The 20,789-nt window shown below is 43.2% G+C and overlaps 2 protein-coding genes across 8 annotated transcripts in view; both read left to right on the plus strand.

Annotated features, from left to right (window-relative positions):
- Nucleotides 1-16,451, plus strand: part of PUSL1 (pseudouridine synthase like 1) — a 57,989-nt gene extending 41,538 nt beyond the window's left edge. For 2 of the 7 annotated variants that reach the window (XM_072156032.1, XM_072156031.1), the window contains exons 2-7: nt 490-677; nt 7,341-7,487; nt 7,985-8,158; nt 12,328-12,382; nt 13,517-13,679; nt 15,486-16,445. In XM_072156032.1, the coding sequence (XP_072012133.1) occupies nt 490-677; nt 7,341-7,487; nt 7,985-8,158; nt 12,328-12,382; nt 13,517-13,679; nt 15,486-15,511 (753 nt within the window). In that variant the 3' untranslated portion in view covers nt 15,512-16,445. Of the gene's footprint in view, nt 1-489; nt 678-7,340; nt 7,488-7,984; nt 8,159-12,327; nt 12,383-13,516; nt 13,680-15,485 lie in introns of all 7 variants that reach the window. The other 5 variants (XM_072156029.1, XM_072156030.1, XM_072156027.1 and 2 more) reach the window with 3 other exon arrangements.
- On the plus strand, nt 16,404-20,712 carry LOC140135045 (lysophosphatidic acid receptor 6-like). The gene is made up of 2 exons (XM_072156025.1): nt 16,404-16,541; nt 18,764-20,712. Exon 2 carries the CDS (start codon nt 19,428-19,430, stop codon nt 20,490-20,492), a length of 1,065 nt encoding a protein of 354 aa, XP_072012126.1. The 5' UTR covers nt 16,404-16,541; nt 18,764-19,427; the 3' UTR covers nt 20,493-20,712.
- The last annotated feature ends 77 nt before the right edge of the window (nt 20,713-20,789 follow it).

Genomic DNA, 20,789 nt, shown 5'->3' on the forward strand with positions numbered 1-20,789 from the left:
TGTCTCGCTTTGCTTCTCTGGCATACCCCAGCTTGTTTTTGTTACAAAATATGCATTTTTCTTTCTTTCTTTTTACTTTTTGAAGCCTACAGGAGGGATGCGAGGCATCTGCCAAGTGTAATGTACTGGGTAGTATAATGCATTGAATTCCGCCTAGTACTATGGGCATATACTGTTATAATAATAACTTCAGAATTGAGTTCAGTCTGTCCTGTAATGTTGAGCTATGTCACTAGATATCGCCATGTTTTGAACGTTTTAATGTAATTCTGTAGACTACCACCAGAAGGCGCTATGAAATCTTTGTTGCCATTATTGTAACCCTCCACCAGGGGATTGTGTGATTGATTCACAAACCCGTATTTGTAGTTTTAGATTCAGCCAGATTGACTGTTTGACTTCCAATCCGGCAATAAATTTGAGATCGCGCAGCCGGATCCGAACTAAAACTACGGGTCCTCTCATCTCTACTTATGACCCTTCTTGCAGATGGCAGCACAGAAGCTACGGCCTGTTGGAAAAGTCAAGTTCTCCATTTCCAGCCGTACGGACACTGGGGTCCATGCGCTTTGTAACTCTGCACATATGGACATTGAGAGGACCCCAGGAAAGGTTCCATTCTCAGAAGCCATATTGGTGAAAGCTTTAAATTTCCATCTACAACCAGAGCCCATCAGGTGTGTATTTTGTATAGTACAATGTTAATTTTCCATATCCAAGAGTTTTCCAATCTACATTATCCGAAAGACTGAAATAAGGGAATGGTTTTGGACGGAAGGCATCCCAATTTTAAATTCTCTTTGTAACCATATCTTTGTGTGTTGTTAGTAGCAACAGGACTGTAGAAAATGTATTTTATATTCCACGATTATAGCTGAACTTTGAGTGTTGGGGGAGTCTCTTTACATTGAGAGGATTATTAGAGCTTTTGTTATTGTGGGGAAAAGGTAACCATTAGATTGGTACTATTATACAGTACATCTGACTTTGATCCCTTTGTATTACATCATTTTGGGAGGTAGAAAGCACTAAAATTGATATTTTTAATTTTGTTTTTTTTTTACGCCTTACAATATGGGTATAATAATGTAATATGTGCTTGGCCAAGGTCACTACATACCAATTTTGTGTGTGTATGTGTGGGGTGGTTATTTAATTTTTTTTTAGCACAAAATATAATTAGCAGTTGGACAGTAAGGCAGCCCCACCTCCTGCAGTCAGGAAATCCACCTCTTCTCTGCCCACTGCATGCGTCTGGCCCAGCCAAGCCTACTAGACCTCCAATTAGGAAGCGGTGCTGGGCCAGATGCATGGAGTGGGCAGGGCAGACTGACTGCAGGATGCGGAGCTGCCTGACTGCAGGAGGTGTGGTTACCTGACTGCAGGAGGTAGGGCTGCCCTACTGTCCAAGTGCTTCCTACAAAAGAATAAAATATGATTTTTCATTCATGCTGCAACCTAGAAATATGCTAAAAACCCCTCCAGTGGACATACATATGGAGGTACTGTTAGAAGGTTTGGGCTCTTATTGTGGTGACAAGTTCGCTTTAAAGGGATTATCCGGGTTTAAAAAATTTCTTATGGCCGGGCTGGGGAGGGCTATTTAAACACAATAAACATGTACTTACCTCCTCCGGTGCTGCCGATGTCCCGCGCCACGGCCCGTCTTCTCCGTGCACCGGTTTCAGTACAAGGGCGCACAGGGAGCTTCCGGCCGGCCGGAAGCTCCCATGCGCACCATCTCCCAGCGCTTACAACGCTGAGAGATAGGGACGGATGGGAGGAGCCGTCCACATCGCGGACCGGAAGCTCCCTGTGCGCGGCTTCCGTGCCCCTGTAAACAAACAGGGGCACGGATTGAAGGGACTGTGGCGCGGGACATCAGCGGCGCCGGACAAGGTAAGTATATGTTTATTATGTTTAACTAGCCCTCCCCAGCCCGGCCATAAGAAATTTTTTAAACCCGGATAACCCCTTTAAGCAGTTAAAGGAAACCTGCCACAAGATTTTACCCCATTAATGTCCTTTCTAGCATTCTCTCTTTTATGTGAAATTATGCCCCTTAAACTATAAGAAAAAGCTCATCCAAAGTTGTTTGCAAATCATCAGAGAAGAGTAATATTTTTTTTTTTTTTTAATTAAGTTTAGGGGCTGGAGGGGAAATTTCACTCCCCTCTCTTCAGTTCTATAGCACTTAGAAACATGCTATTGGGGGTCATATTAAAGATTAAAGCTTCTTGGAGTATAATTGTTGCAAATTTTTGAGCAAACATCGTTTTTCCGGGGTTTTTAAGCGAGAAAAAAAACACAACTCTAAAGTCATGCAATGGCGGAAAGAATACACCACAGAGTGTGCAACACCACATTTATCAACTGAGAATTTTCAAAAGAACGCAAATTTAATTGCAAAACGTCACCACATAGGGGGAGGTGTATGTGGCGCCATTGCTACTACAGGGGGAACTTTTTGCTCAATTTTATTTTTGAGGTATCTGAGAATTTCCTGTGCAAAAACATTGCAAAAAGGCAGAAATTGAGCAGATGTTACACATACGTGTGACTGGTGCAGTCTATTCACATAGAGCAGACACCACAGAAGGCAGGTAACACTGCACATACACCGGACTATAAATCAGATTGATGGAAACCTGCCAGTCTAACACTTGGACAACTGCTCAAAATCCTGCCTAATGATAAATCTCCCCCAAGGATCTCATCTTTTTGATTTTAGGCATGTGGTTCTGTGCTATACAGACCCAGAAACACAGAGGGGGATTTATCATACGTTGGGGCTTTGTGTTCCAGTGTATGATGTAAACCCTGCCCCTCCGGATACACCAGGAGGCTCTGGCTGACTGCGCTGGCATACACATCCATGTTACGCCCTGCTGGTGGAGAATTGTACGGTTCCTTACCATTAGGCGGACATTATTGTAATGCCTAGGGGTTCCCAAGGCATTGCAATCGTTTCAGAAAACTGGCGTACAAGCCCTGATAGATCTCCCCCAATGTCTGTATTTCTGGTTCTTAAGGTACTAGAACTGAAGATGGGGGTGTCTGAAGTGACCCCCCCCCCCTCCAGCCTCTAAACTGGACTCGTCAGAAGAAAAATATGACTCTTCTCTGCTTATTTTAACATGACATTAGAGGAGATTTTTTTTTTAATAATGATTTCACATAAGAGGGAATTCTATAGAGGACATTTCATACTCTAACTTAGGGGGGCTTTTTTTTTTTTTGATTTAACTGCCTAACTAGAATGTTTAAAAAACAAAACTTTATTATATAACAGAAGATGTTAAAAACCTGGGCTATACTAAATAGCCGTGTAAATATCACTGGACTTAGGCTTTCCAGTGTGATACGCTTTACCCTCTATATGTAGTGTGGTGCTAAATAGCCACCAGGGTTGGGGGATTCACACTAGACTGAAATATGCCGTCTCAGCCCTAATTCTGGCTGATTGGTGTCCAGAGACTAATAGCTGGTTGCAAGGTTAATGCACACCAGTGAATTGCCTACTCTTGTATTCCCTGCCTTACGCGTTTCAGCATTGGCCCTTATGACCAAAGCATCATCAGAGGCACCACAACATACAGGCACATTCACACATTTATATGCCGCAGAACAGACGCCGTAACTACCACATGATAGAGTTCAGGCAGTCACAGTCGTCTGTCTGCTTCTCCGGCACTGTAGCGGCCGTACGCGCCGCGCGACGCAGCCGGCTATTTATTTATGAAGCCCCCCCTCCTGTGGGCGGTACTCCATCGGGTCCTCCAATCACAACGCCCACCTTGCCTGTGACGTAGACGGAGGCCCGATCACCTGGACCAATAGTATCGCTCCACCGAGGATCACATAATGCGCGAAGAAAACGCATCTCTTCAACTGCAGGGGTCACTCATGCGGTTTTTGAAATCTAGAAATTATACCCAATGGCTTTAGGCAAAGAAGAAAGGTTCCCAGGAGAGAGCCTATAGAGTGAAGTATTCAATTAGATAACGGCATTATCGATAAGGAAACTGTCACATAATCATTCCCCATTCCCCAGTAAAGGGGGTCCCTAGCACCTCTGTATGGCATTGTTAGGTGCTTATACATCCATACAGAATCAGGTGCTTATAAATCCATTTAGAATTAATCAATAATCGGAATCCATATAGCTACTCAGGACTTATAAAAAGCAGGCATAATTAATAGAGTCATTCAGACCCTGCGGTTTTTCGGTGGCCATCACACAGATCCAGCGGGACTCTCTTTGAGTGACCAAACGGTCAAAGTCACCCCCTCTTATTGGCGGAGAAACCACCTCAATACCTTGAAATTTAATGCAGAGGGCATCACCCTCATGTTTGTCCCATACATGTCGGGATACAACTGTATCGTCTTTTCTTTCAATATTCCTAATGTGTTCCCTAATGCGTACACGGAATTCCCGTATGGTTTTACCCACATATTGGGATCCACAAATGCAGGTAAGTAAGTAGACGACCCCTCTGCTCCTGCAATTGACAAATTGTTGATTCATAAAAACATGTCCCGTGGTCTTACTCACAAAGGTCCTACTCGGCAGGATAGATTGGCACGCCTTGCAGGAACCACATTTGAAAGTTCCGCATGGTGGTTTGGGAAGCCAAGTTTCCACAACATCAGATTCCAGGTGGCTATTAATTATGCCTGCTTTTTATAAGTCCTGAGTAGCTATATGGATTCCGATTATTGATTAATTCTAAATGGATTTATAAGCACCTGATTCTGTATGGATGTATAAGCACCTAACAATGCCATACAGAGGTGCTAGGGACCCCCTTTACTGGGGAATGGGGAATGATTATGTGACAGTTTCCTTATCGATAATGCCGTTATCTAATTGAATACTTCACTCTATAGGCTCTCTCCTGGGAACCTTTCTTCTTTGCCTAAAGCCATTGGGTATAATTTCTAGATTTCAAAAACCGCATGAGTGACCCCTGCAGTTGAAGAGATGCGTTTTCTTCGCGCATTATGTGATCCTCGGTGGAGCGATACTATTGGTCCAGGTGATCGGGCCTCCGTCTACGTCACAGGCAAGGTGGGCGTTGTGATTGGAGGACCCGATGGAGTACCGCCCACAGGAGGGGGGGCTTCATAAATAAATAGCCGGCTGCGTCGCGCGGCGCGTACGGCCGCTACAGTGCCGGAGAAGCAGACAGACGACTGTGACTGCCTGAACTCTATCATGTGGTAGTTACGGCGTCTGTTCTGCGGCATATAAATGTGTGAATGTGCCTGTATGTTGTGGTGCCTCTGATGATGCTTTGGTCATAAGGGCCAATGCTGAAACGCGTAAGGCAGGGAATACAAGAGTAGGCAATTCACTGGTGTGCATTAACCTTGCAACCAGCTATTAGTCTCTGGACACCAATCAGCCAGAATTAGGGCTGAGACGGCATATTTCAGTCTAGTGTGAATCCCCCAACCCTGGTGGCTATTTAGCACCACACTACATATAGAGGGGTATCACACTGGAAAGCCTAAGTCCAGTTATATTTACACGGCTATTTAGTATAGCCCAGGTTTTTAACATCTTCTGTTATATAATAAAGTTTTGTTTTTTAAACGTTCTAGTTAGGCAGTTAAATCATTCAATTCTTAGAACGTGAACCATATATCTATAGTGAGTTTATTTAACTTAGGGGGGCTTGTAGTTTAATGTGGTAAAATTTGGTGACCGGTTCCCTAACAAAAAGTTCAATGTATTTTTGTGGAAACATTGCCAGATTGGAAGATGTTCTGACATATCGAAGATGCTGCGAGTCAAGTGGCTGACTTTACAATTGTATCTTGTTTTAATTATGTGGGGATAAGCTGGCGCTGAGGTCAGGAAAACGCCGCACATTACAATCTATTGCAGATGCCGCTGGCAGTCGGGAGAAATCCAGTAAAAGAGATAAGTGGCAACGCACTGCATGTTTACTGTTGCTAACAGATGAGATGGAGCGGCAATGATGTCTGGCTTGTGAACACAGAAAGCTGTACATTCCTGTCCGTAACGCATCGCTCACACACAAAACGCGTTCCCATAGTAACTAATTCGCACTATAGGACTTGATGCACTACTCTTACCATGAGGTGAAAAGGGAATAGGTCTAGTATATAAGGTCCGGGGACTCCTGATTTTTGGGAAATCAGAATATAGTGTAGTTAAATAGGGCCAGTTGCCCATACAAATGGCACTAGGAACTCCTCACTAAAGTAATCCGCTCCTAGCACTAACTCAGATGTAGCAGTGTCATACTATTAGCGTTATCCGAACCCTCCAATAACGCTAGCAGACACAGCGGCGCTGTATAATAGGAACATTGGACCAAGCTCACAGCGGTCGGTGTATTCAAGAGGGGGCAGTCCGGGGTGCTAGTTCTCCCCACCAACTCCATAGGCTCCTAGTCTGTCCCCCTCATGAATACGCTAAACCACTGTGAGCTTGGTATTGTACAGCGCTGCAGTGTCTTCTAGCCTTATTGGAGGTTTCCCATACGCTAGCAGTGTAACACTTCTATGCCTGTTGTAGCACTAGAAGCTGCTTGCTTTAGTAAGCAGCTCCTAGTGCCTTTTATATGGGTGACAGGTTCTCTTTAAAATATCGGCATGTTACCAGGCACTCGGCAATCTCCGTCGGCTTTGTTGAGAAGTATGGAGCAGAATGGTCATGTGCAGCCGTCTGCTCCATTACTCTCATAGAGCGACGAGGGGTCCGACTGAGGTACCTGGGACCACATCGGACCCCTCGTTTTCATGATAGGTGAAGGTCTCATCACTGAGACCCCCATCGATCAGCATGTTAGGCCCTATCCTGTGGAAAGGGCATAACTTAAATCTGTGGGAAAACCGCTTTAAGCATGTGTAACTTTATGGAAGCTCTTTGTTAGAGATATGGCATTGTACAGAATGGAGATTATGAGTTCAAATCCTGTCTTGCCAAAAATATATTTTATTGAATAGCATAAAATAATTTAGAGACAATTTAGAGTCAGGGCCAGCCCTGGGAGATGTGGAAACACTGTATATAGACAGTTCATGATATTTCCCCGATAACGTGGTAGCTGCTCTGCCACTAACACAACACATCTATTCAAAGGATTCCCGACCCGACACATTAACTCAAAGGAACCGAAAATGACAGGAACCTGATATGGAACCGTATGAGAGGTTTTAATACATTGTGCAGCACTAGTATATATATATATATATAATCCAGAGCACTTGTTGTTGTTGGTGGGTAAATCTGTAAAGATATGGTTTATCTTTGTCACTTAAGACACCCATGAAAATGAATTGTATATCCCCATTCTCTGCAGCATCCTCAAGGCCATACGTGTAAGTGACGATTTTCATGCTCGCTTCAAGGCGGTTTCCCGGACATACTTTTACCGGATAGTCACCGGATGTGAACGCACAGATTTGCCAGTGTTTGAAAGGAATCTATGCTGGGCGGCGAGTGAGACGTAAGTGTAGCTCCCCAATGGGACACTTTCAGGCCGTGAATCACAGACTGTGCGCTGACCATATTTCAGGACCGGGTCACTCCCCTGGCGCTGTGGTCGGTCCATGCAATTCCTCCATCTCAGCCATCCATGTTTTCTGGCATATTCACATTTCTGCCACTGAAAAGGCCTTATGCACACGCACATCCCCCATAGACATCTATGGCATCCGGTCACAGTGCAGTGAACACACGGAGCCGCACCACACTGTGACCAAACCGGGCAGCATCACGACATATTATAGGACATGTTCTATATTTTGCAGTTTTTACAGCACAGCCGCTCGCCTTTCACCCATCCCAGTATACAGCCCGGGCGAGCATACACTCATGAGGCCCAAGTGGCACTGTTTCTTCAACCCTTATATTTAATAAACCTAATATTTATCTCTTTATGTCATGGAATATTCTGGATTAGCAGCTTGAGTTTATACGCTAACACAATGTTTCCTTTTGCAGCCATCTTGATATTCCACGGATTCAGGAAGCTGCTAGATTTTTTGTCGGGAAACATGATTTCAGCGGCTTCAGGTCTGTGAATAAAGAGACGCCATTTCGTTCCCCAGTCAAGACCTTGCTGCAGGCATCTATAACCCCGTCCACCAGCTTTCTACCAAATCACACACAAAACAGGTAATACATGTAAGAGGTATTCTTTAATACAGGCAGTGCCCGGGTTACGTACAAGATAGGTTCCATAGGTTTGTTCTTAAGTTGAATTTGTTTGTAAGTCAAAACTGTATATTTTACTATTGTAGTTCCAGGCAAACCTTTTTTTTTGCCCCAGTGACAATTGGAGTTTAAATTTTTTTTTCTGTAATGCGACCAAGGATTATCAATAAAGCTTCATTACAGACACCTTACAGCTGATCATTGCAGTCTGGGACTATAGTAACATCCAGAGAGCTTCACCAGAGGTCACTGGGGGCAGAGGGGTCCGTCTTTAACTAGGGGGCGTCTGTAAGTCAAGTGTCCTTAAGTAGGTGAACGCCTGTACTCATTGGCATTAGAGGAGATGAGGTTGAAAATAGATGTAGGTTCATCTAGTCCAACCTTTTAAGTCCTACAGTGTCGATCCAGTGTCAATCCTACTGTCCCCTATATGGTAGTCACAATAATTCCCTGGATCCACATCAACTATTTACTAAGTATTTTGATCCCAGTTAGGTGTTGTGGATTCTGTGCAGATTTTATGCACAGGTTTTGATGTGGAAAATCTGCAGCGTAATACAGTAGCATGAAAGTGATTGTGATCTGGAAAATGTCTTCTACACGATGCATTCTCTTTCTACGCAGAAATTGTTGCTCAGTGCTTTTACATTGAAGACTATGGGAGGGTGACAATCTGCATTGAATCCCTCAGGCTGACTCAATGGGAAAATAAGAAGGGAGAATAAAAAGCATTTGTGAAAGACACACAGGAAGCGCAACACTAAATGGATAAATCCGCATGAAATCTGCAAGAAAAACGCACATAAAAACCGTATTGGATTCAGATTTTTATCCTAATTATACGCCTGACAATCCGCAGTGTGTGTAGCTTTATTCTTAATGGGAATCTACCTCCATTCCCACCATTTTCTAACCAAATACAGAATCACGCAGAATATTTCATGCTGAAAAATAATATCTTCCTTGATAGGAATTTTTCCAGAGGAATTACTTATGTAAATTGGGGAGTTTTTGCTCCTTGGGGCGCCACCCTTACCATGGTTGGCCATCCTTCCGACAGTCCTGACAACTTTGCGTCACTAATGACAATCTCATGGATCCACGGATTGCTGCCTTGTCGACACATATATCCACAGATTTCTGCCTTGATGCCAGGTGTAGCGGCCTGCCAACTCTGGTACTTGAGGCTCCAATTTAGGAATCCTAAAACGGACCTCTGATGAAAGAGCTGGTGATATCAGGTTTTGTCACTGTGTATATCAACCCATCACCCTTGTGGACCTTAGAACCTTGATCTTTGAGTTCAAAATTCTCTTCTACTTTTCCTTAGAACAAGGAATATTTCAATATTGTTGACTTATGGTTCCCCCTTCTTCGGGGAAAGCCAAAGGTTTGGCAGATATTGGATATTTCTCAGCTATGCTCATGTTTCTTTTCTAGAACACTTCCCAGTTGGAGGTTGATAAATGTTAGTTTGGGCTTTTAGCTAGATCTGATCTGCACAAGTATGTGGGCGGCCTGTTCTCTGCCGTCATCGTGACTAAATCTTAGACTGGTTAATTAGTCTCATTAAAAGAAGTGATACACAGGTGACCAGCAGCAAGCGACACGCAGAAATCTTATATGTGATCCTACATACAGCGCATTAGTCACAAATGGCCTTTGCCTTTGCCGATGTTTTCTTCCCTATTGGGATTTAGTCATAAATCTGCTGTACGTAGCAATTCCACAATCCATGTTAAATCCAATTTTATTTTATTCTTGTCATTTTTCTCCTTTTGAGACCTGAGGTCTCAGGGTGGGTCAGAAATGTCTTCCAAAGATCCACCCAGTGTGTCATTTCCTTCTTCCTGCCTAAAATAAGGCACATAATCATTTCTGTTTACAAAATTTTATGGATCCGTATTTTGGTACTGAAAAAAATTTCCTGAATTAGTGATTTAGATTTTTTTTTAACAATGGTATTTCTCTTTTATTCCATGTTGATAAAAGATACCGGTGACTTGCATCACCAATGTTATACTACAGTACAACGTTGGAAATCTGTGTAACCATTTCGTTTTGTGTGGTTTGTAGCAGCAGGTCTGTGATAATGCATTTATTTTTCATGATTGTATCTGGACTTGAAGCGCCCTAGTGCACTGATGTGTGAGATCTCTTCACTGAACACTGCACAGCCCCTCTCCCTACAAGTGTTGGGTTCAAACAGAAGCTGCTGCAGCAGTGACTCATAGCAGGCTAGGGTCACTGTAGTTTTCAGTGAATAAATCTCAAGCACCAGTGTACCATAGTGCTCCAAGTCCAGCTACAGTCCTGGAATATAAATACAGTCTTTCTGCTACTAATAAAATACATTTTGGTATGGTTACGCAGATCTCCAGGAGTAAACCTCACACTGTGAGTGTTCCCATTAATAAATATGCCCCATATCTCTTATTAAATGTGGCTTTCTTTCTAAAACAGTCAAAGGTTTTTAGTTTTCTCTAAAGGGGTTGTCCACTTTTAGTAAATAATTGATATTGATTTGTGTAATGAAAAGTTAGTCAATTTTCCAATATATTTTCTGTATCTGATCCTCCCTGTTTTCTAGATCTCTGCTTGCCATCATTTATGTCACACAGGTGCATGCCTCATTATAACACACAGATCTGATTACTCTCTGTGATATAACGAGTTGTGCAGCTTTGTAACATCACATGACCAACAACAGGTTTTTTTTATCCACAGGAAGTATACAATGAAGCTTCCTATAGAATGACAGCAAGCAGAGATCTAGAAAACAGTGAGGAATCAATACAGAAAACTTATTGTTACTCAAACACTATTGATTATTTGATGAAAGTGGACAACCCCTTTAATAATAATGAACTGCAATAGAACACTCATCCTGTGGGCATATATGGTGCTGTTCTCTAGTCTTAGATGACTGTTTGTTAATGGGAAAACTTGTGACAACTTCATAAAAAGGTTTTTATCCTTTAGTCCTGTTATGTACATGACGTACACTCTGGGTGGAGTCACACTAATCTGCTGTTCTATGAGTAATAGCTGTCTAGGTTTTGGGTGTTTTTTTTTTTATTGCAGCTGAACATGAGATGCCAGAGACGGGAAGATGTTTTCCCATCAATGAAGGGGAACATCTGCTGCAAATAACTTTTCCCCAGATTCTTCGTGCGTCACAGACGACTCCACCCGTCAATGTAAAAGCATGAAATTTCTAAGTTGTAAAAATTTTAGGTTCATTGCATGAAATTTGCTTCCAAAACAATGTTATATCACTTGACGCATTGTTAAAACAGATATATAGAGTCGCTGACTATACTGTAACTAGGGCCCAGTGCATATGATAATGGAGGCTGAGCCACAAGGATAATACATTAACTACATTAATATGTCCTAATGGGGTCGAAAAAAACGGGTTGTACCCTGGTGCGTTTGGTCATGGAGCAATGACATTGATCAGTATATTTTGTAAAGAACTCATGGGGACCAAAATTTCTTACTTTTAACTTAAAGGGCCTTTCCCATGAAGGCAAGTTAGGTTCTGTCCTGTGGATAGGTCCTAACTTGCTGATCAGTAGGGGTCTAAGTGCTGAGACCCCCGCGGACCCCTCGTTTTCGCGATCCGTGGGGTCTCAGCACTGATCAGCATGTTAGGCCCTTTCCCGTGGGCCTAACTTGTCTTCGTGGGAAAACCCCTTTAATGATAATGTTTATACCCAGAAATAGTCCCCTGAAACATTGTGCCCCACTATAAACTAGGCCACACACAGTAAATTCATCCTAAAAATAAAACAAACTAAATGTCAAACAAACAAAAAAAATGTAATGTACACTTATATTCGCCTATATGACAATTTTTGATTATTTTTTTAAATGAACTTCGTTGATGCTTTTGAAGGTTTTATGTTTGACATATATAGCATAATTTGTACCACACTCTGTGATGTGATTATTTGGGATCCTAGGTTGGCCTGGTGCCTTGGTAAGTAGGAAAGTGATGTATTATGAAGCAGTAGACGATAGGGATACCTTAGCGGATGCTGCCAGCATTCTCTTCTTTTTCAATGTGTGCCATTATTATGTGTTTGGTGACTTATTACTTGTGTTATGTTTTTATTCTTACGCAGCAACCTTCAGTTCTGGGATTTAACCTTTAAAAGTAAATCTTTTGTTTATAACCAGGTATGTTACTTCTTTCTCTGTTACCAATATTATAGAAGTTTATATGGTTCTAGGGTATTGCATGAATTAAAGGAAACCTACCATTTAGAATGGCAGGGGTAAGCTGTAAGTACCGAACACCAGCTCAGGGTGAGCTGGTGCCGGTACTTACTTTCGTTAGTGTTATAAACCGCGGTATCGCGGTTTTAACACTTTTTAAACTTTAGAGCAGAAGACGCTTCGGCGTCTTAGGAAATAGCGGAGATGTTGCGTGCACACGGTCGCGCGCAGCGCCGAAGCCTCTTCTGCTCTAAAGTTTAAAAAGTGTTAAAACCGCAATACCGCGGTTTATAACACTAACGAAAGTAAGTAGCGGCACCAGCTCACCCTGAGCTGGTGTTCGGTACTTACAGCTTACCCCTGCCATTCTAAATGGTAGGTTTCCTTTAAAGGAAATCCACTATCAAAATCCATCCTGATAAACCAGGGGCACTTACTCCTAGATCCAAGCACCATGACTGTGGTCATCTTCTTATATTTGTTATCCATGGCCTCGTTCCTAATAAAATCAATGCTAATGAGCTAGAAGAGCTACTGGGTGTTTCCCAGAGCCCCTCCGTGCTGCAGATTCATTAGTCCCTCCAGGCCCTGCACCATGTATTATTCCATGAATTAGCTTTTTTTTCAAACAGATATTTTGGCAGTGTATGTACAATGCTTTGTGGGGACTGGGGGAGGGGGGTTGCTAAAAATGGGTCTCCTGGTGACAGGATCCCTTTAAGTTTCATTAGCATAATTGTAAAAGTTGATTTTACAAGCAAGGAGGCTACCGATTGAATTATAAGACGATTACCACAGTCACTGTGCCTGGATCTGTAACTAAGTGCCCCTGGTTTATACATGGTTGATTTTGATTATGAGTGGATTTCCTTTAAGGGTCTATGTATTTTCAGATAAGTGATCCATTAGGTTTTGGTTCCCAGCAGTGAACAATGTATCAAGATTTATGGACATGTCTGTATTGTCAGACAACCCCTTTAGCAATTATAAAGGACAGCATTACTCTCTGATTTAAGGACACTGCCCTTTAGCTCCTGGTTACTGCTGATAGGTTCCCCCATCATGGATAAGATATTACTACCTCTTTTGTTCCAGGTGAGGAGGATGACCAGTGCACTGGTTTCTGTAGGGTTGGGTCATCTCACGCCACAACATATTAAACTCCATCTGGAAGAGCGGAAACCACCGGTGTCCCCCTTGATTATTGTTGCTCCACCCTCTGGACTGTTCCTTAAAGAAGTTGAATATGACGAGAAAGGTAAGCAAGAGGCTTGTGACCCTGTCCATGAGCAAATAATTTTCTGTAGAAGCCTTGTAGGATCTAACCATCTGAATAGTAAGGTGCTGAAACTTAGTTGGTATCTTATGTTCACAAACCAACTGGAATCCATATTGGGGAAAATTTTTGTGATGTTTCATTAAATTTTAAGAAACCCCTTGAGGATTCATACTCTCGTGGGCTGGTTGCAGGCCGATTTCCAGTCTCAGGACACTTTTTTTTGAAGCCACGTCTATATGTGGCATAAGACAATCTCACTTTCCTTCCCTGTGTTTGGCCATAACCATCGCTCTTCATATAATGAACTCCTGTTTCACTGATAGACAAAGAGAGAGAAAGCTGCTTATGGTAATTTCCTACAAGACTGGCAGTATTTCAAAGTGTCTTGTCATTTTATCATCTTATTAGTGAGAATAAGGAAGAGAGCAGTGAAAGGAGCTGCTGACAGGGACAATGGGACTCTGTTATTTCACGTCTGCAGATCTCTGCACCACTATCCAAGCTGTATAAGAGTACAGCTGGTGACATAATAGGAAATGGCACAGTAATCCTCACACGTCCGGGATGAGCAGGACCCCTAATTATACAACATGGCGGGTATACACTTCTGTCCAAATAATGACACTGGGTGCAATTCTTCAGCTTCCTCCAATTCTCTTCACTAAACTGCTGGATTCTTATTACTGAGAGAACATATTTGGGCCTAGCGACATCAGAGGCCTGTGGTAATCAGCCCATATGAATGGTGTAAAGTACATAATGATGGGGGTCTGAACGCTGGAACCTCCAACTGTTATGAAAGTGATTATTACTATGCCCCACGTATGAATTGGTGCATGGAGCATGCAGTATATTAGTAAAGTAACGATATACATCAATTAACAGTCGTGTATTGCTTTCTGGATATGAAAGGTAAAGCCCCTGATTCAGAAATGTCTTTTACCTCATCAGCTGCAAGATGGCTGCAGATGGAGGGTCCTGTGATCTCTTATTGTCCATGAGCAATCTTCCATCCAGGACCTTATGAATTACCGAATTCAAGCTCAAGGTCTCATTCACACTTGTTTTGCAGATCACGCCAGAGTACAATCCTGGTTTGGTCAGTGAAAAACTGCCATTTTTCATCAAAGTTCAGTCCGTTTTCAGTCAGAGTTTGTTCAGTGTCTCACACAGTTTTTTTTGTTTTTAATGCATTGGCAAAGCATTTTTCATGTGCAGACAGTGTGGGTGTCTCAAGACTCATGACTGTGGTCTATCTTTTCTATGGCAATGGATCAGGGGCCTTAGAGATCACATGACCCTTCATGTGTGGTCATCTTATGGGCAAGACTGGCAGCTGATAAGGTAAAAGACATTTATGAATCTGGGGCTTTACCTTGCATATCAAGAAAGCACTATAGAACTTTTAAAAAAACTGCACTAAACTAAAGTAAGAAGCTCATAGTGCTACAGTATATGCTGCAGTATTAGGCCAGCGTGGTATTTTGAACCCGTTTTTGGGCCGCTTTTAAGCAGTCCGATCAAAAACCGCATGCATTTTTTTAAGGACTGCTTAAAACCGGCCCAAAAACGGGTTCAAACGCCAAGTGTGCCGCAGGCATAACAGCTTTGTTACCTCACAGATTATGGCTGATTAGTCGGTCATCTTGGTATCTATGGCTGGTGCACAAGGTGAACGACAATGTTTTCATGTGGTGTTTGCTCTACCGCTCTTCGCCACGAGAGCTCATAAGAGGTCATAATTTTTAGTGTTGTCTCCTACTGAACAATGTTTACTTCATTTAGATTTAAGGTACGAGCCAGAAGAGTGAAGACGCTCTCCAGGAGACACGTGATTGGGTCACATACAAAGCACAGCTATAAACATTTTGTATGGAATAAAACATTTTTTTTGAATGCTTGTATGTTCCCAGAAGAAAGTAAAAGAGAAGTGGCACATTTCCAGAAAAAGTGGACAATGTAAGTGGGCAAAATTGTGAATATTACACAACTGGGCCCGATTACCAGCTCCTGTGATGCTCCCAGCAACTACATGGTCCAATTAATGACCAACTAATGAACTTAAGGTCAAGTCCTCCAGAGACTCCAAAAATGAACGCAGTCTGGTCCAGTTCCACAGAAGAGCTACAGTAATACAAATGTCTGGATAAAGTTACTTCTAGATACAGTGGAAAGATGTCAGAACCCAATGCTTGCTGTGTAGGAGATGGCATAGCCACACAGACTGTTAAAGGACCCAAAGTGACCTCTGTCTACTGCAGAAAGCTTGTACAATGAGCACATGAACATGACAACTAGACCAAGGAGCAAATGGAAAACGCAGTGTGAACGCAGCCTTAAAGACTTGTCGGCTTTCACCATGTTAGGTGTATTCTGGTGTATTATTGCCTCAACATATTCCACACAGCTTTTACCAGATGTTGTCTGCAGGAGCTCACAGTCTAATATACAAGCATGGTGCAAATGCTGGGAGCATTTCATTAGGAAACCACGTAACCTATTTTTGTTTTAATGTGGGCGGAAAGGAAACTAACCTACACAGAGGAAGCCCACGTGAGCACAGGAGTGTGCGCAGGACCCTCTAACTGTAACCAGACTACATGTCCACCAGCAGTCCAATTTTCCACTGTACATATAGAAGATGAGTAGTTTTGTAAAGGTGTTCCTATATTGAATGGGATTGTAGAGGTTTACAACAATATGGCCGCTTTCTTCTATAAACGGTGCACGAACCTGCAAAGTTGTGTGTGATATTGCAGCTCTATCGCACAGCACCAGGCAAGTGACAGCACAGAGCTGCTGGGGGGCGCACATAAGGCTGTACATAAGGAATCCATGGAGGTGAGGGGGCTGCATCTAATGAGTCCATAGGGGGTGATAGGGGATTTATAAAAAATAACCATGAGGGGGCTGTTTGGTACGATACACTAGGGAATATTTTAGGGAACAGGAGACTGTTTTAGTTTCTGAAATTTGAATGCCACCATGTGAGTTTACTGCAAAGGGGCCCACAGAGGCTTTGTCGCCCAGGGGCCTACTGAATCCTGGATGCACACACAAACCTTAGACAACACTTTTCATTATTTCATTATTTATTCTATATGGGAATAAAATAAATGTCAGTTTTTGGAATTTTAATCTGTGGAGTTAGGCTGCAGTCACACGTGGCATTTTAAACCCATTTTTGACTCGTTTTTAAGCAGTCTTTTAAAAAAGCATCAGTTTTTGACCGGTTTTATATAAGATAATTTTTACAAATTTTTTAATGGACTGCTTAAAAACGGGCCAAAAACTGGTTCAAAACGCTGCGTGCGACCGCACCCTTAGTTGGGGGAATTGACTTGTTCTGTATGGAGCCTGAGTGTAAGATAAAAGACTAAATGAAGTCAAATAGATTTGATTAGGGTTAGTTCACACTGCGCAGCTAAACAACATTGACATGCAGTAGTGCAGGGAAATGGGACAATTTCCCGTTTAAGGGTTAGAGGCAAGGTAAAACTGCTGTTAACTGCAAAACTGCACGGTCATTAAAGGGGCGGTTTCATTCACTATACACTGGATAAGGGATAGGTATCCAATTGCTGTGGCCTTCAGTAATCACAAGAGCTAAGGTCCACAAGTTCCCCATTGATTTATAGGGGACTGCTGGATATCAGTGTTTTCCAGTCTCCATTCACAGGAAATCCAGTTTTTGTTGTTTTGTCTCCTGCGGATATGGGACAGGTGTAATCTGTGGGGTAACTGCATTAACAATGAACCGAAAAGTTATATTGTCTCAAATATCTATAGGTAAGTGTGGCTCCTGGGTGCACGTGCTTTATATTAGGGTTCACCCATCAGATAATTTTCACACTCCCTCATGTTTTCAGAATAGAGCACCGGCTCCACCTACTGGACATTTTAAGTATTACTGCAGTTACTTTTTACCTGTCCAATAATATTTTTGTTGTGCTATATATCATACATATTATACTAGAGTGCAATGATTAGAAATCTCTGCTTACTGTCCACAAATTTTCTTAAGAAGGGCAGACTCTTAACACCCAACGCTTCACCTACAAGACCATGTGTTTAGTTTATATGTGACCAAGAAGGTCACTGAATTCCCTTAAAGGAAATCTACCATGATGAACTACGGGCACTTACTCATAGATCCAGGCACCGCAACTGAACTGTGATGATCTTCTTATATATGTTATCCATGGTCTCCTTCTAAAATCAACTTTTTATAATTATGCTAATGATTTAGAAAGGCTCTGGGGGCTGTGAGCAGAGCCCCTCCATTCTGTAGCTTCCCAGGCTGTTGTTACACTTGCCTCATCCTCCCTCTGTGCTCCCTCAGCCCCTGCCTGATGTAATATCACCGCAGCAGAGGAAGTATCAGCACACTGTGGGAGGGAAGGAAGCGTTTCTGCAGTGTAATAGCATGTGAAGCTACAGCACGGAGGGGCTCTGTTAATGCCCCCAGGTACCCTTCTGGCTCATTAGTGGAAGGAGGCCAGGACTGATCTGGCAAGCTCTTTGTAGGGCTGTGGAATCTGTGTGCGCTAAATCACTAAAGGAATTATTATTACTACTAAGGCCGGTGGCACACTCGGCGTTTTGAACTCGTTTTTGGGACGTTTTTAAGCAGTCCGTTTAATGCATGCCCCGTTTTAATTAAGACAATTGGTAAAACCGGTCACAAACGGATGCGATCTGAAAAACGGAAGCGTTTTTTAACGGACCCTGCACATGCTGCAATTGTGTTGCAAGTGTATATAATGGGCCTTCGTGCCCCTGCTTTATCGTTCTTGATAGCTTGATTTCCTTTAAAGGAGTTATTCTGTAACTTCCATGCCAGGTAATCTAAAGGCACCTCCATCGCTGCACAAGAGGAAAAGTAGAGAGATTTGTTTTCTTCCTCTTTCATTCTATCATGATAGACCCCTGTATGTCCAGAAATGATGGGAACCTGAGCAGTTGTCTCAGATAACTGTATTATGTATTTCATGATCATAATACTGGTGTTTTTTTTTTCTTGTGCGGGGGTTTTTGCTCTGCTTTATATCATGTGCGGGCAGGTCACTTCCTGTGGTTGGATCGAGTGCATACACACGTGAAACATTTTCTTGTGAGATGTGAGGAGCAGTCACCTGGTGGAGCACTGAGGAGAGCCGTGTTGCTGTGAGGAGCAGTCTCCTTGTGGAGCACTGAGAGCCGTGTTGCTGTGTGGAGCACTGAGGAGAGCCGTGTTGCTGTGAGTTGCAGTCGCCTGGTGGAGCACTGAGGAGAGCCGTGTTGCTGTGAGGAGCGGTTGCCTGGTGGAGCACTGAGGAGAGCCGTGTTGCTGTGAGGAGCGGTTGCCTGGTGGAGCACTGAGGAGAGCCGTGTTGCTGTAAGGAGCAGTCGCCTGGTGCAACACTGAGGAGAGCCGTGTTGTTGTGAGGAGCAGTCGCCTGGTGAAGCATTGAGGAGAGCCGTGTTGCTGTGAGGAGCGGTTGCCTGGTGGAGCACTGAGGAGAGCCGTGTTGCTGTGAGGAGCAGTCGCCTGGTGGAGCATTGAGGAGAGCCGTGTTGCTGTGAGGAGCGGTTGCCTGGTGGAGCACTGAGGAGAGCCGTGTTGCTGTGAGGAGCAGTCGCCTGGTGGAGCATTGAGGAGAGCCGTGTTGCTGTGAGGAGCGGTTGCCTGGTGGAGCACTGAGGAGAGCCGTGTTGCTGTGAGCCCCTTGTGCAGTGCTGGAGTTCATGGAGACTACAGAAGGCACCCCCTCTAATGACACCACAGGAAAGTGCAGTCTCCAGGCAGACTTCCAGTATGGCTTCTTCACCGTCATGTACAGCCTGGTGTTCATACTCGGCCTCCCAGCGAATGCCTTAGCCCTGTTCTACCTGTGCCGAAGCAAGCAGCGTTCTCGCAACTCCAATATCTACTTTGTAAACCTGTCGGTGGTGGACTTATTATTCATCTGTCTCCTACCATTCCGCATTTATTATCATAATACGGGAAATAACTGGATCTTTGGCGATGTGGCTTGTCGCATCACTGGTGCTCTTTTCTATGCCAACATCTACCTGAGCATTGGCTTCTTTACATGTATAAGTGTGGACAGGTATATTGCAGTGGTCCACCCATTGATGTACTTGAAGCTGAAATGTACTCGTTACCCCTTGATATTGACCATTGTCATCTGGATCATTTGCAGCGCCATTATTTTGCCATTAATTCTGGGAGGACCGTTGGATAATGCCCCTGTGAATGGCACACGGACTTCTTGCTTTGAGGGCTTCTCCTCTACAATGTGGCAGCAGCGTCTGGCACCTTATAATATTTGTGCCTTTTTCTTTGGATTCCTGGTCCCTTTTGTTGTTTTTGGAGTGGTCATCCCTTTAATAGCACGGAGGATATGCGAGATGAAATCCAGCATCCATCGTAAAGTGGCCTTGAGGATTGTCGCCTATATTTTAGTGGTGTGTATGGTGTGTTTTCTGCCTTATAATGTCTCCTATCTGCTGCACTTCATGATGAGAATGGGCATAATCCGGGATTGTGTGTCTGCCATGCACATCTACAAGTTACGCCGCATCACTTTGGCGTTAGTGAGTCTGAACAGCTGCCTGAACCCCATTCTGTACTTTATCCCATATCTGAGTCGTAAGCTCAGTGCTTCCTACTCGAATCAGACTTACGACCTTCAGAACGGAAAACCTGTAGACAAAGTCATCGGCAAAATGGCTTCACCTTGTCATTTACCTAGAAAACTGGAACCTGCTACTTTACTGGCGGCCAAGGTTGAATGGTCAGTCCTATAAGACAAGCAGGAGCTATTTCCATCCTTCCATTGATACCAGGAACAATTATACAGATCTATATTGTAGGATTCATCTGCTTTTGTCTCCAGAACTTTGCACAAAACTCTGATATTTTGCCACAGGATCATCAACCAAGTGTCAGAGCTTTATGCCATGGAATGTAAATTTTGAGTATGAATGTATGTGTTTAGCTATGAATAAATGGTTTTTCATCATGTTACATCTGTTTTTATCATGGTGCAGCCACGTTTTGTGAAATGTGTCCAGTCCTTCACTTTTGGTAAGAAGTTCATGAAA

This window comes from Engystomops pustulosus, chromosome 6, assembly GCF_040894005.1.
Source record: "Engystomops pustulosus chromosome 6, aEngPut4.maternal, whole genome shotgun sequence".
Lineage (NCBI taxonomy): Eukaryota > Metazoa > Chordata > Amphibia > Anura > Leptodactylidae > Engystomops > Engystomops pustulosus.

Excerpts from the sequence above, each read along its gene's own strand:
- LOC140135045 (XM_072156025.1), top strand. The coding sequence starts at position 19,428 with ATGGAGACTACAGAAGGCACCCCCTCTAATGACACCACAGGAAAGTGC.